Source organism: Macaca nemestrina, chromosome 3 (assembly GCF_043159975.1).
Source record: "Macaca nemestrina isolate mMacNem1 chromosome 3, mMacNem.hap1, whole genome shotgun sequence".
NCBI lineage: Eukaryota > Metazoa > Chordata > Mammalia > Primates > Cercopithecidae > Macaca > Macaca nemestrina.
In genome coordinates, this window is record NC_092127.1 from 51266690 (window position 1) to 51283845 (window position 17156).

A 17156-nucleotide genomic window follows, 5' to 3' on the forward strand; every position below is an offset into this window, starting at 1 on the left:
CATGATGCTATTTCTTCTTCCTCCCTGATATTCTATGGTTATGGCCGTTCTCTAAGAGATAGATAGCAAAAGATTTATTATAGTAATGTCTCTAAATTTCAAAATGGTTTCAATTATCATATTACCTGTGTGTACAAATAGTTCTCTACTTGGTTACCTTCTTCTATTCACACATAGACTTGGCTTAGTGTGTTGGACTCATTGTCATAATTAAAACCACAATTAATTTGACCTTGAGAAAATAAATTATCAAAGCCTGTGATGTTAAAGTTAGAAGGGGAGGAACCATTAAAATTCACAACCCTTTTATTGTGAAGCTAATGAAATAGAAGCCACAGAGATGGATTAATTTGTCTATATTTATAAGTTAAAATCTTGATCCTTTTCTAGTACTCTTTCCAAATGCTTAGTGTTGTTGAATAGAAATCTAAGAAAGATGGCTATGGCAAGATTTTAGCCTTGAAATTAGCTGGAGGAAATGTAATCATTAGACGTGACCTCTATGTCATTTGAGAATAGAACAAAACTGCTTTTAAAAATGTGTAAGAGCATTAAAATTTGCCTGCGTTCGACTTTCTAAAGCTGTTAGTCAAATAGATAATGAAAGAGGGTGCTAGGCTAGTTGAAGTAAGTAATACATTTCAGGTCGTTTACTGAAGGTCATTTGGTTAGAAGATTAAAATAGAAAGTTTACGATTAGGAAGTGCTGAAATGTTAGAATATTATAAGGAAATAGCTGCTTTTTATTGTCTTTAACATCTTTACAGATACACTGTCTCTTAAAATAGGTTAAATATCATTTGTGGAGGCAATATGTAATTTTTCTGTTATTGATATTTTCAAACAAAGTCTCACTTTCTATATTCTGGCCTGAGGCAAGTAAAAGAGAAATTTAAATAGAAAACAAGATTAACTTTGTTTTCAGCCAGAAAATGACAAAAAGAAATGAGTGAGATAGCAAGTGGAAGTCATGATTTTAAGATACTATTCTGTAGCTGCTCTGGGTCTTATGGAAAAAGGTTAAATGTGTTTTAAATATATGTAAGTGTTTAGCTATTTAATCCTCATAGTGCAGTGTCCTCTTGCCAAGGAGAAGTGATCAAGTGGCAAATGTTGGGGGAAAGCCACTAGAAATTGAACTCAGTGATGTCTTTCTCTGAGCTACGGAATTGTTTGTCGTTATGCCAAGTCACAACGTGGACTCTGAACTGCAGCAAGGGAGAAAGCTTCAGTTGGAATACATAGGTGCTTTTCAAACCATTGGGTTTATGATGCAAGCCTGTGGCTAGGCGGAGCAGGTATTTCCTGTTCTCTAAAAGATAGTGCTAGTTCTATTCTATTGTTGCCATTTCTATAGCGATACCTGGGTGGAAGTCCCTCCCTGCTTAACCCTGTCTCCTCCACTCCCTGCCTCTGATCTATGGGCACTTAGAAACACAGGATATCCTGATTATCCTGTTTCAGTATTTCTCATAATGGACACATATTTGTTTATTCTATTTTTAAATGACGGGGACACAAATCTCTACCCAGTAGTTGTGGTCGATGATCCATTTAGTTAAATGAAGAAAGGAAAATTTATATGTATTCTGTACCTTGTCGGAAATCAAAGTAAAACTTTATGATTGTGGTAAGTATTTTCAGTAACAATATGTAGCATTTCCTCCTTTCTTTTAATAATAATAATAATAGACATATTTAAAATGTCAAAAAATTATGATGAAATTAAAAATCACCTGTAATATCTTAATCACATCAAATAAAAGTCCTCATTGTTATTATTTTGATATTTTGTTTTCCCCCATCATTTGTGTGTGCATGTGCATGTATGTATTGCATTATATTGCTTGAGATAAATGTTAATGTGCATTTTTCTTCCTAACTTTGGTGTTATATAATGTATTTACTTGTTCGTGTATTGTCTGATTCCCAAGGCCAGAGCCTTGTCTGTGCCATTACAGCTGTATCTCTGACGACTGGAAGGTTCCTCCAAGTGTGCCCTGCCCTTTAGATTTGCTGCATCTCAAGCTCAATTCCAGTGCTTTCTGTTTATGTGGTATAGATTTGTCTCACCATCTTCATTTCATGTCATTTTATTACATTTTCCTATATCACCTAGATCTTAGTAAAGAACATTTTTAATGCTAGTGTAATATTTCTTTGGGGGGATGTGCCAATATTCTTGTGGTAATTTTCTTGTTGGACATTGAAAACATTCCTAATGTTTCTTAATGTATTAGGCTGGTGCAAAAATAATAATAATTCTGGGTTATACATTTCATATATACATATTGGGTATGTAAGGATTTACATCCTTACATAGAATAGATCTAGAATAGATTGCTAGAAGAGAATTGCTGTGTCAAAGGCAACAAACTTTAAAACAGTTTGTCTATTACCAAGTTGCTTTCCAAAGTGGGTATATTAATTTCCTCTCTCAACAGCAATAGCTAAGAATACTTACAGTGTTGGGTGTCATTATTTAAAAAAATCCTGGTTAATTGAAAGGCAAAAATTGCACCTCATGGTTTGAAATTGCATTCATTTGATCACCAGTGAGGCTTAACACTTCCAGCAATTTTAGTAGCTACATGTGGTTACCATTTTAGAGCATGAATATTGGTGATTCATCAGAATTCTTTGTATATTATGGATATTGATTCTTTATTATATTATTTGTAAAAAGTTTATCCCAGTTTTTCATATCACTCAATTTTCTTTATGATCCCAGCTTACAAAACTTGTGGTTTTGTTTCTATAATTTGTAATCAGATATAATAACCATTTTTTAATTTCTGTATTGCTATTATGATCCTCAAATTTTTACATCCCTAGATCATTTTCATCTCACCCATATTTTCTGTTTGTTTGTTTTCCTGGTTTCTTTTTTACAGCCCACTCTTTACCTTATCTGGGATGGATTTTTTTTAAACCTGATATAATATAGGCTCTTGACTTTCCCCCAAATTTCTCAATATCCCAGTATTAGCAAATAGTCATATTACTCCTTAGTTTATGATACTTATATTATAAATATTGATACTTATCATTATATTATTTTAATATTGTATAATAAGTCATATTTCAAGGTAATCTATTCCACTTGCCTTTTTATAGATATATCAACCAATTAGTATATAATTTTATTAAAAGTTTGTAATACTCTTTTTTAATCTGAAGGGAAAGGCAGCCTCAATTTTTATTATTTTTCTCTGAATAAGTTGACGTTGAGTATAACTTACATTTGCATGGAGGTAGTTTTTACTCTTGGCTGTTCATGTGGATGAAGAAAACCTGTATAGTGCTTTTAAATTTAAAGCTCATGGTGTTTCAAATTATCTTGGTAGTGTTATCTCTCATAATTAAATCTGTTCTATATAAAGATATAGTCCATGTGTATGGCTGAGTCTTTTATAGTCCAAAAATTTATTTTTCTGTGTACTATGGTTTATTAACTTGACTTATTTTTCTTCTTTCAGATTTGAAAAATGTTAACTAATTAAAGTAACTTCCCAAATACCTACCAGTGACATTAATCTTCTTCTTTTTGTCTTTTGTTCATTTTACCCCCTAAATCCTATTAATAGAGCGACTTTTTAATATGATTTTCTACTTTCCAGAATACTTCTTAACAACATAGCAAATGGCAAAATATTAATGGAAGTATTAATGGAAACATGCAAAAAATATTTCTTTATGATTCTCATAATTATTGAAATTGCCTTAGATTAAACATGAATAAATTTGATTATTATATATGTATTCAAATTGTTGGATATATAATCCTGAGAAACAATCCTTCACTACATATATTATAAAAATGGTAATGTACACATTACCTAAGAAGTGTACACTAAAAATAATAAGATACCTTTTCCTTCTTGACATCTTTCTTCTTTTTGAACCAATTATCTATAGAAAAATATTTCAATCAAATTTTAATGAAATTATTATTAGAGGTTTGCTACTTTTCTTACAAAATGGCAATATCACCAGGCACAGTGGCTCATGCCTGTAATCCTAGCAGTTCGGGAGGTCAAGGTGGGAGGATCACCAGAGGTCAGGAGTTTGAGACCAGCCTGGCCAACATGGTGAAACCCTGTCTCTACTAAAAATACAAAAATTAACTGAGTGTGGTGCCGGTTGCTTGTAATCCCAGCTACTCAGGAGGCTGAGGCAGAAGAATCGCTTGAATCTGGGAGGTGAAAGTTGCAATGAGCTGAGATTGTGCCATTGCACTCCTGCCTGGGTGACAAGAGCAAGGCTCTGTCTAAAAAAAAAAAAAAAAAAAAAAAAGGCATTATCAATGTAAGCCTATTTCATAACAAGTCTTTTTTCCCCCATGGTGTTTCATCCTCACTTGGTATATTCTAAATATGCATTCACAAAACACAACTGTGTTGCTCTTTCAACTTCACTAGTCACAGAGGGAGCTCAGTATTTTGACAACAAATGTAAACTGGCCGTTCGTTGTACATTTAGAAGTGAGTCTTCCTTGTGCTCCTTTCCCTTCCAAGTGTTGACATTATTTCAGTCTGTGACTATTTTTCATTGGCTGGTTTCTCTAGATTAGGGAAGGCTGATCCTTTCCATGTCACTCACACCCTGTTTGTTTGTACCCAACTCCCCACTGGTGACTGCCGGCTGATCACACCATGCTGTTTTTGTATTTTATAGAGAAATGTTCATGTATGGCTGCTGTGTTTGATATTAAATCTGAGATGAACTTCAGGAGGTTTCCTGCTTTTTATTGTACATAATTTTGGCTAGGGACAGTGTTATTCTGTTCATAAATCAGGTATTCTCAGAGATTTAATAATTTAGAATTCACATAAAGATTTGGTGGAATAAACATTTCCTTTCTCTGTTAAGCTGCCTTTTAACTTTCTTCCTTTTTCCCCTTTCTCTTCACTGCTTCCATTTTTTTCAAGTCTTCTTTAAGTCTTTGCCAAAAATAAAAATAATAATAAAAAATAAAACAGCAACAAAAGAGGCCAAAGAAACCAGAAACCCTTTCTGCGTGTGGTTACAAGCCACATAAAAAACAGAGTTATCCTTGAGGATGACAAACAGTCCTGACAACCCTTCTCAAAAATGTTTGCACTAGAGATATAGAAGAAACGCTTCAAGGGCCCTTAATAATGCTCATTGAATAATCTTAATATTTTTATGGAATTGGTGAGTATGAATACATAATGAATATATAAGTAAAGATATTTGAAGAGACTATAAGGAGTCAGAAGATGTTTTAGTTTATCTTCATATTAAAAACAGTAGGTAATGGAGAGTCCCAGGGTGGGAGACCTACTTAGGAGGAGGTAAGGTTTCTCTGAGGAGGGAGACTTTGATCTGAGAAAAATGGGGCAATCATGTGAAGATCGAGGGGGAGCAGCATGCCAGAGAGAGGGTCTTCCATGTCTTGTCCTGTTTGAATTTTAGATTCCATGAGAGGATGAATTTTTGTGTGTAGCTGATGTCTTTATCCCTTTGCTTATTAAAACGTCTAGCATATAGAAGATATTTAACAAATATTGATTAAATGAATGAACTCGATATAAAGAATGTTAGTAAATGCAATGAGAAATCTCCTCCTGAAATTCAGATGATTTTAAAAACATTTCTTGCAATAAGGTTTTGATAAAAACTAAAGTTATAAGATATAGTGACTTATGAAAACATTACATAAGATAATACGGTCAATGTATGTGACCTTCCGGAGGTCTGACCTGATCCCACAGACAGCCTTTTTAGAATGCAGAAGAGTGAACAGATCACTTATCCTTTAAATGATCTTCTGTAATGATCATTATTTTTCAGCCAGGCTGACACTTTGAAGTTATAATGATGGAAGGTACTTTGATGTGCTGTACTGCTGCTTGAGGACAGAATCACATCTTCAGAAGACAGGAGAAGAGATTGTAAAGTTGGCATCCTATTCTCTCCTGTGAATAGACAGAGCAAAGCAAATGCAGAAACTTCCTTAGGATGCCTGTTACATGAGCAAGTGGGCTTAACTGAGTTTTCAAAGAATTCTGTTAAACGATCTTTAGGGATTGGCTTTATGTGCTAAAATTATTAAATAATGAACTTTCAAGCAAACGAACTTTAGATTTCACCAATTCAACACCCTTGTCAACTCATGGGGAAATGTAAGTCCAGAGAGAGTTAGTGATCTGTGTTTCTGCTAGAGATGGGGACACAACTTGACCCAGACTTTTCGATAATTCTGTGAAATCAAGTGAGTACAAATACCAGAGAGAGAACTTCAGAGAAAAGATGTCACCAAAAGACAATTTACATTTGGGACGGTATATATAGATATTTTTCTTGGTTGTAGGAATTTAGAGTATAAAGCTGAGGGAAACGATGGAAGAAAAGGGAAATTAAGAGATGGACAACTGTATGAACCACTTTTGTTTCCCTTGGGCAGAGAGTCCCTGAGCCATAAGATAGTGTCACTTGACTTGAGAAAAATGTTCCTCGAGAGAGGGACATGAATCTATGTAGTCTAAGAAAAGGCATTAGTAAATATAAAATGAATGCACAAAAACTTATTTTTCACAAGTTTTAACTTTTGAGCTGAAAGATAAAAGATCACAACATTTCCATTTCTGTGGGGAATATGAATATAAATTGACAGCCTGAGGCGAGGAGAGGCCGGGCTTACTGGAGGTTCTGCCATTCTGAGAGCCTTTGTGACCTTTTCAGGAAGCTGTCAACTGTTCCAACCAGGAGTCTTCATCATCACTTTCTCGACAGTGACGTATTATCTCTCTGAACTGGCAGGGTGCTTAGCCTATCAACTCTGTTTTTTTCTCTTTCCCACCTTTCCCTCTGCTCCATTCAGCTGCTATGTCATGTCCTCTGTGGCCTTAGCATGTGTATTTACTACTTTTACTAAAGCCAGGCCATTGCTATTGGCTTTGCTATCAACTTTATACTTTTCCTACTAACATTAGCTTCATTTGCTAAAGTTATTTTTCCCTTAATTATCCTAAGAGTACAAATAGAGATTTGTTGCAGTGAAAAATTATTTTCAACTTTAGGGTCAAATGTGTACATACATACCTATGTAATCATTTATATATAGGCATTTTATAAAAACAAATTTTTATATATTTTATTTATTTATTTATTTGACATGGAGTCTTTGCTCTTGTTGCCCAGGCTGGAGTGCAGTGGTACAGTATTGGCTCACTGCAACCTCTACCTCCTGGGTTCAAGTGATTCTCCTGTCTCAGCCTCCTGAGTAGCTGGAATTACAGGTGCCCACCATCACACCAGGCTAATTTTTCTATTTTTAGTAAAGATGGGGTTTCACCATGTTGGCCAGGCGGGCCTCGATCACCTGCCTCAGCTTCCCAAAGTGCTGGGATTGCAGGTGCGAGCCACCATGCTTGGCCCAATTCATATATATTTTAAACTATACTTTAGGAAGCCAGCATTGGGTCCACAAAGCAATGTAAAAACATGACTTGGAGTATCTAGAACGGTGATTTTAAACCTACTTCAACTACTGGAGCACATCTTTCTTTGACAGGATGTCAATACATGAAGCTAGTAAAAGAGGACTTACCTGGTTGAAATGAGTGAGAACAGGGTACTCTATAATCTCACTGCTCATCTTATATTCTAATTCCCAGAGCACCCTACTTGAAAGCCAGTTGTTTAGTTGACCACAAGATGTCACAGTGAAATGATCAACATTTGTTGCACTTGCCTTTATTGGTCAGAAATGTTGGAGGCAATTTTGGGTGGTAGAAGCAGTGTCATTTGGCACGATTGAATGTCTCCATGTTTACTTGTTTCATTTCTTATTGTGCAGCAGAAATGTGATGGGACCTGGTTTGTGTGTGTATTGTATAAGTTTTCTCAGTTCCTTCTAAGACCTGTGTTTACTGTCTAAGGGAATTTTGACTCTCATTTCCACTTACCATGCCAAAGTGTGTATATTTATTTTATGTTGCCTTGTTTTTAGCATACAAGTATATTAACTTAATGTTGCTTGTCTTATCAGGTGTCCTTGAGCAAAACAACAGGCAATGGTACTTTGTTCTTTGTTGGATGGGTAGCAATTTTCAAAAGTGCAAGATATTTTAAAATTTCACAATAGTGAACAATGGGGTCTATCTCTGTTCTGTTTTGGGGAAGTGTGAGTAATAATAATGCTTCTCTCTCCTAGCTTTTAAAGATGAAATCAGTTTTTATTTGATATTATAATTTAGAACATCATTTTAATAATTTTATGTCATATATTTGTCTCTTATAAAACAAGTAATATATTGTAAAATAAAATTTAATGAGGAACCATTTTGAGTCTTGTATGGACTAACTAAAAGCTACAGAAAAGTCTTGATATAATGAGGTCCTTCATTCTCTTATTAGTTAGAATAATGCTAATTGCTACAACAGACAACCCACAAAATTTCAATGTCTTTACACAATCAAAAGTTAATTTTTAAAAATTATGTAACAGTCCATTGTTGGTGTCCCTGGCTACCGGCAGGCTGTCTTTCACATATTTATTCTGTGACCCATATTCCTTCCATCATGTGGCTTTGTCATGCTATAGGTCCTTTTCAACTCAGGAAAAGGATGTCACAAGGTGACCCACTTAACCACCTTGGTCTTCAATGAACACATCTACTCACTTTCTGTTTGCAAGAATGAGTCACTTTCCCCTCCTAGACACAAGAGAGGCTGGGAAATGTGTTGTCTGCTTTGTTAGCTGCTTCTCATAAATAACTTACACTTTCGAAAGGGAACACAAACTTTTGGTGAGTAGTTGTCTGAGCTGTAAATCTGAATCTCAGAAACACTATTATAAAAATGGTTCACCGAAATGTTGCATTATCTTAGTGTTCTGTAGACCAAATCCTGAAGAAAATAATAAATTTTAAAAAATTAATAACAACCTAACAGATAGAAGAATTGAACATCAGTGTAAAATTTAATTTTTTACTATTAAAATGTGTTGTCTTCTTAGTTATTTAATTGCTAGTATTTTATTTAAAACCAATTTTGTTTTTGTACACTAGAACTTCCCTACAAATATGTTTGTGTTTATCCATGATAAATGTGGATAACTGTAATATATCTGTAAGACACACTCTAAATCTTTAGAAAATGAGAAAAAATGAGATGCAGACAATGCAAATTTTTTGTGTGTATGAAATGCAAGCAAATGAAAATTTACTCTCAAGCTACATTTTGCTGAATAATTTTATTTAGTCATGAATTTATTCTAATACTAGAATAAAAATAATGAATAGATAAAACTGCTTATATGTATGTTTCTGATTGCTTATTATTCCGTAGTTCTGAGTTGTAAGTTTTCATTTTAGTTCATTTTTCTATGTGGTGGTGGCTAAGAATGACCCTTCTGGCCATTTTTCTATGTGGCTTTGCTGCACTTTTCTCCTTCCTTTATGCATCTCTGCACATTTTTCCACGAGCTTCCTTTAGCCCTGCCGTCTTTTAATCTTTGTCTGTTCATTTCTTACATCTCCCTACAGGTCTCTCTGTCTTCTCTTCTTTTATGGAGTTCTTCATCTGTGGACAATGGAGAATGGTGAGATTTAGATTAGACATCAGTGGTATTGAAATTTAAAATGTCTCAGTGAAAACACCCATAGGCTTGCCATGGTTCAGTAAGAAGCAGAGGGCAGGTGTTTGATGCTGGAAATCAGTGAGATCACTGTGTACATTTATGTAACAATATGCTTGGCCCATCACTTTGTTCAGCCTTGGCCCAGAATCATCATTAAGCATGAACATGAACCATAGACCTTTAAAAAATGTTCATAAATAGGCTTATTGAATGTTTTCTTCCTCTTGCTATATATTTTTTCAGTGACCACCTATGCCTTACCTGCAACTATGTGCTATATATCTTCAAATACATTTCATTTATAATGTTTTTAATAGCCCAATTCCCACTCAGTAGAAAACTAGAGTTACCACCACAGCACTAAATGACAATGAGGCAGAATCACTGAAAACACACAAAGAAATGTGTGTTCTTCTACAGATGTTCTCAGTCATCTGTAGTCTAAGTTTTTTCATGTCTGGAAAACTATTTGTTTTCTTGAATGCTTTCTTATAATTCAATCCCTGCTAGAAATGTCAGAAATCAGAGAGGCAGATAGGACAGTTCCATGTCAAGGGGTCTCTGGAGAGTTTAGTGTGAGCAAGAGTCAGGGAAAGTATGTCAAAATGTATGGAAGAAAACTTATGTGAATGAAAAATACAGATAGCTTTTCTTTGAAATGTACTTATTTACTTTTTTTGTCTGTAACACATGGCTGAAGTTTGAAGGGTAGAATAAAATTAACAGCTGTGGTAATAAGATAAATAGAGTACTTCTGCAAAAAAGTAAATTGGTGGGTCGAAAAAGAGAAGTGAGAGATGTTTGCGTCATTTCTGGGTCAGACCTACAGAAAAGCTTTCAAGGTCTTTACCTTTACAGGGTCACTGTTAAGAAAATGTGAAACAAGTATGATTCAAAAATAAATGCTTTGGATCAAAAGGTACTTAATATGATTATAAGTACTTTATGTTGAGATAAATTACAGTTTCATTTCAATTGTATGTAAAGAAATAGTCCCCAGTTTCCCTTTGTGTTTTGCATCTTACATATTAAGGTATTTGCCATTTTTTGTTCTTCTTAATTTTTTCTCTTTCCCTTCTTTCTTTTTTTCTGAATGCCAAGTATATTTGTTAAAATGTTTAGAATTTTTAAATAGAAATGTGAAGCGTCAACCATTTCTCTCCAGAACACACAACTGTAGGTTTTGACAGAACTGCCTATCATCATGCCCAGCCCCACAGCATAAAGACAAGTTTAGGTGCCCCAGGATCCATGAGTTCTGTAGTCGCCATTCTATGTGTCCAACAGAGGAGAGTGTATATGATCTATTTGGACTTGCACAAATCTCAGAAGACTGTATTCATGTTATAAAATAATCTTGAAATATCCTAAATCCAGGTGATTAGAGAATCACTCATGTAATTCAGACCACTCATGTGGGTCGTATGTCAGAAATCCTTCTAACCTTCAGGTCTCCTTGACTTCTCGGGAGAATCAGACTAGGTTTACTCATTTCATTTTCATAGCAAGGGTTACTTTTTGTGAAAATGATGCACTGGAAACAATAGTCATTTCTGGTGCTTCATGATAGAGTTGCAAAGCATACTTTAAAAAACGCACCTTATTGTGCATTATTTACAAGTTTATTTGTGGTATGAATGTTTTTTCTGCTATTAGTACTATTAGGTGTGAAGAAAAATATACTTGGCTTAAAATGTGTCACACCATGACAATTGGTCTTCTAATATTTGCCTCATTTATATAAAAATAGTACATGTTTGTCAGCATGTAAAGGTCCTGGGGGCATTGTACCTAGAGTTAAAGCAGGCACAAAGCAGCCATGACATTGTGACGAGATATACCGTGTGTGGAACTCAGGGCCAGAAGATGTGGGTCCTGGTTCCAGACCTCCCACTTACTACTTTTGTGACCTTGGTTATGTCTCTCAACCTCTCTGAGCATTGGTTTTCTTGTTTAAAAATTGCTGATATTACTTCCTATTTCCATTGGTTGTTGTAAATTTTGTTTGCTCATGCTGCTTCTCATTCCACAAATGATTTAAAATGACATGCATATATTTAAAGGTAAAATAAGATGTATTTGGCAGTGCTTTGTAGATTATACAAACATAAGTTGCCTGCCGTCAGTATAGGGCCATTTTCATTTCTGGGGAAGCCTATCACTCAGAATAAAAATGCTTCTAAGCACATGTTTTGGAGACTTCCATTTAACAATTTCAAATAAAGCAAATATGTGTGACATAGACTGGTTTTAAGTGCCAATTTAAAATAAGCCTGTAGGAAAGAAGGCTATCCAAGACCTTTTTGATTGAAGACCATTTGCAACTAATAAAAATAGCAGACTCTCACATACTTAATGCCTGTTAATTGAAAAGAGCATTTATGACAAAAAGCTCTTAGGATTAAGTAAGTCTTGTAAATGGTATTTTGTTAGTCATAACAAACATGTACTAACATTTGAGAAAGAATAGAACTTAATTTTATTAAGAGTGAGTCATTTTTACTCAGCTTAAAAATAATACTTTTGTTGCAATTAGGATTGGTGGATGCCTCATAAGAACACAGAGGATTTGAAATATCCATGGCCTACTGGTTCCTTCCTCTAATTCCCTCCATTATCAAGTGCCGTTTGCCTTGATCTTGGGTTACTAGCAATGCTATCTGCTTTCTGCATCTAAAGCCTCCAGGAAATTGCTCTGGCATGGCCTAATAGCTTTTATCTGCTCACCCAGTGGCTCTTATACTTTGATACTTGAAACCTAGAGTTAACTGTGTAGGGCCAAGCCCTTCTGAAGCAGTCAACTGCTCTTCATTGTCAATAATGGCTGCTTATGCCAAGACAGCCAAGAGAGCCTCGCCACCCACTTCCCTCTGTCAAAGTGAAATGGAACATAAGAATGGAAGCTAGTGGCTATTTTACCATACCCCATCCAACTTGCCATTGCTTAATTGCATCTAATTATCAGCTGGGAGTGGTGGCTCATGCCTGTAATCCCAGCACTTTGGGAGGCCAAGGCAGGAGGATCATTTGATGTCAGGAGTTTGAGACCAGCCTGGCCAACATGGTGAAACCCTGTCTCTAATAAAGATAAAAAAATTAGCTGGGTATAGTGATGGGTGCCTGTAATCCCAGCTACTGGGAGGCTGAGGCAGGAGAGTTGCTTGAACTCGGGAGGCAGCGGTTGCAGTGAGCTGAGATTGTGCCCCTGCACTCATGTCTGGGCGACAGAGTGAGACTCTGTCTTAAAAAAAAAAAAAAAAAAAAAAGACTTTTTTTTTTTTAAAAGAATAATTATAGAGAATTTACTGGATATGCTGTGCATTGCAGCAAGATTCAACTCTCTTGTTTATATTTTAAGCTGTTATTTTTCTCACTAATATCTGGATAGTATATTTGGCTGATAGGAAAATTGTTAGTCTGTTTCTGCTTATCTGAGGCATGCTTACCTTCCCTCTTTTTCTATAAAAAAAGTTTTTTAGGGAAATTTATTGTAAGCTTCTGTTTTCTTTTAAATAATATATAATTTTAAAATTGTCTTTCCTAAGCAGTGAAACTATTTGAAAACGTTCACTTGACATTACAGTTCATGTTACACAGAAGAGTGATAAAAGTCATGAAATAAGTTTGTCCCCTTCTTTATAATAGATAACACTGTAGTGTCAAGGAATACATGAGAAATACTAGCTTGATAAAAGTTCCAATAAACTTTATTTTAAACAACTATGATTTTCCTTAAAAGTAATAGAGTTGAGGGACCCACATGCTTGAAAGTGAACACACTTTGGTGGTCCAAATGCCCGAATTTCAATGTAGAATGTGTATGCACCTGAATTCCAGGGCTTCCCCTTACCAATTTTGTATCCTTAAATAGTTATTTAAGCTCTTGAAGACTTAATTTTCTCATATATAAAATGTGCTGATGTTCCTAACTCACAGAATTTTCTAAGGACAAAAGGAGACACACATGTAAAGTGCCTAATGAAATGTTGGGCACATAGCAGCCCAATGGTAGCAGCTGCTCCTGTTGTTTTTGTTATTAACAAACAGAATGAAGGGAAACCAACCTAGAAGGTTAGATTTTCTGGGATCCCTTCTGCTTAGATCAATTTAGGAAACGGCCCTCAGAGAGACTGTAATGTCTAGGCAGGAAACAGGCAGGCGGCTGACTTGGAGGAGCTGGACTGGGAAGATAAATTCTATGCTGGGAGAGTCACAATCCCAAATTTCAGACTTATTTCTTTCTGCTATTTTGCAGCGTCATGTGATGTGACAGTACTCTCTGTTTTGGACAGGTTACTTCACTGCAATTAATAATGTCACTTCATTTTTTATTAATGGAACCTTTATATACCTTAATCATATGCTTGCAAGGAACAGGGAGTCTTTTTCTCTTCTTCTTTTCCTCTCTTCCCCTCTCCTCCACAGAAAGAATTTACTCCCCATATGGGGATGTTATAAAAGCTGAAAGGATTCAAGGTCAAAATAATACACTGAGTGATTGAAAAGCTGTGTATACACCTTCATGTTCTCCTTCTTACCCTTTTGCATTTACAATAGCCCTTCTTACGAAGAAACAGGATTCATCTTTAATTTGCTTTATGCCATTCATCCTTTTATATTTGATTGGCTCAGTGATATTCTTTACTTAAATTTAGCATTTATCAATCACAACTAGCAGTGCATGTTATAGTGTTAACAGAAAATTCCACAGGACCCTCTTCACACTGGGGAAGGGGACCATCTGCTACTTTCATATTAGGATGTCAGCATTTAGAGGTCAATGTGTTTCCCCATCAACGCTGAAGGCTTTGGGAATCGGGGGAAGTGTCAGGCTCCAAGCAGCATAATGAATGACAGTTGCTGACTGGCTAGGCTCGCATGTTTTCAACAGGGGATATCGCTGTTCAGTATAATGTGCTGGGACTTAGTGTGGTAAACACACCCAGCTTGGGTAGTGAGACAGGCTGTGCCTCTCCCCCCCGATTCTGAACTACATTTTCATCTTTGAAGAAATTATATTGAGGTCTTCATTAGTGGCACCCAGCAGGGTGAAGGCTCCATGAGGGCTGATAAGCACTATGGCTGAAAAATGATCAGCCTTCGTGCAGGCAGTTGAAGGTTTAAGCTGCCTGAACTGGAGAGAGTCTGAAGAGGCGATTATGTTAAGCAAGTAATGTGTATTGGTAACATGGAATCAAATTATTAGGGTCAGTAACTTCCTGGCTTTCCCAGTGCATTAAATGAAGACATATAATATTCATTTGTGTCGGGTACTTCTTGATGCCACATAGTGTCAGCACTGTCCGGTCGTCTGTACTTCACAGCATGTCACCTCTAATTTCATGGGATTATCTGTGCTGTTGCATTATTAGATACTCACGATCTTGAGCTTCCTTTGAACTCACAGCAGGGCAGTACAAAGTCATTATTGTGAATACTTCTGTGCTTTCTTGTGTTTTATACAAAATTATGGCCACATTTAGAAAGGTAGATATATCTCGCTATCATACTTCCAAAAGTGCGCGTTTATTTGTTGGTAAGGAAAGCTACTGATGGAAAAAATATTGAACGTGAAAAATATTTTTAAGGACTAGTGTTAGAAAGGTGTCAAGGCAGTGAATTAGTATTAGAAATGTTTATAGGACAGTGGTTCTCAAAGTGTAGTCTGATCAGCAGCCTCAGAATCACCTAGGAACATATGAGGAAATGCAAATCCTACTGAATTAGAAACTGTGGGGTGGAGCTCAGCAGTCTGTGTTTTAACAAGCCCTGCATGTGATTCTGATGCATCTCAAGTGTGAGAAACACTGCTGTAGCATTTACGGAGTACATGAATGACATAAATCCGTATGTTCTGGGGTATAGCAATAGACAAGACAGACGAAGTATCTGCCCCCATGGACCTTATTAAGTTACAAAGGAATATGTGGTTCTTTGCCCTGATGAAATGTGTATACATACCCAACAGAGCCTATAATTATTGTAGATACCATTATATTCTTCATTTGAATTAGCTTGTTGTTTTCTTCGGTATCAGAGAATGACTAACAAAAGATAATGAATAAGTGATTCCTTTGTGCATTTCAGAACCATTCCCCTTGCAATATGTATATCTATGGCCATTGTCACCATTGGCTATGTGCTGACAAATGTGGCCTACTTTACGACCATTAATGCTGAGGAGCTGTTGCTTTCAAATGCAGTAGCAGTGGTAAGTCCAAGTTGGGAAAATGCCAATTGGAATTTAGGTTAATGAGTTGATGCAATTTTATAGTAGTTCCCTCTAGCAGAAAGTGTTTTGAAATTCTGTAATCTTTTCTTGACCTGAATAATAATGAATATTTAAAAAAATTTAGAGCATACCTTAGCGTGTTCCATTTAACTGATACATCTAAATTCCTATATGATTTCGCATTATTTCTAATTTCTTATAAAACAATTTCACACATAACATGCTTGAAAATCTGTCAAGGCTTATTCTCCCAGCATGTCTTTAAAGATAGGTGGACAGTTATTGAATCTAAATAAATGCATTTTTTGTATGCAAATTACAATTTGTTCTGTACATTTTTCTATTTATAAACTTTTCAAATGCGAACTCAAAATCCTTTCCCCAAGTGTCACTTAAGAATTTTGATGTGGACCGTGTAAATTTGGTTTTCCTAGTATATCCTTTTGAATACTAGTCCTGGGATATTAATAAATTTAGGAAATACTGGGTTATTCAAAGTTAAACAGATATTGTTGTTATAATACTTCTCAGAATATTAAAGATACCAACATGAATTTTAACTCCCTAAGAAGTGGATACACATAATTTTATAGCATTTTCCAAAATTTATTTGACACCAGGACCATCTTTGTCCCCAACGATCATGTTATAAGACTGTTATTCTGGCCAGGCGCGATGGCTCACACCTGTAATCCCAGCACTTTAGGAGGCTGAGACGGGTGGATCACGAGGTCAGGAGATCAAGACCATCCTGGCTAACGTGGTGAAATCCCGTCTCCACTAAAAATACAAAAAAAAAAAAAAAAAAAAAAAAAAAAAATTAGCCAGGTGTGGTGGCAGGAGCCTGAGTCCCAGCTACTTGGGAGGCTGAGACAGGAGAATGGCGTGAACCTGGGAGGCGGAGCTTGCAGTGAGCAGAGATCACACCACTGTACTCCAGCCTGGGTGACAGAGAGAGACTCCATCTCAAAAAAAAGAAAAAAAAAAAAAGACTTGGTGACTCATACTTTTATTTTGCATAACACAGCTAGTAAGAGACCATTCACTCTTGACTTCATAACAATGAATGGTGAAAAATTAAGTTCCCGTTACCTGATGTCAGTTCCTTTTAAAATAGTTGGTATAACCTCATATCAGCAACATCTACAAGGAATAAATTATCTCATTTCATTTGAACCTGTTTGAGTTCACTGTATTGAAAAAGACTGACTACTGCTCTAGGTCCCACCAGACAATCAAATATACAAAGCTTATTGAAGTCAGGTCAGTCATCTCATCTTTCGAGACAAAGGGCAGCACTTACTCTTTGGGCAT

The 17156-nt window shown here is 35.8% G+C and overlaps 1 protein-coding gene across 13 annotated transcripts in view; it reads left to right on the forward strand.

Annotated features, from left to right (window-relative positions):
- The window catches only part of LOC105493253 (solute carrier family 7 member 11), a 788950-nt gene that overhangs the window by 754595 nt on the left and 17199 nt on the right, over nt 1-17156 (forward strand). For all 13 annotated transcript variants that reach the window (XM_071093030.1, XM_071093026.1, XM_071093035.1 and 10 more), the window contains one exon: nt 15698-15821. In XM_071093030.1, the coding sequence (XP_070949131.1) occupies nt 15698-15821 (124 nt within the window). The remainder of the gene's footprint in view (nt 1-15697; nt 15822-17156) is intronic.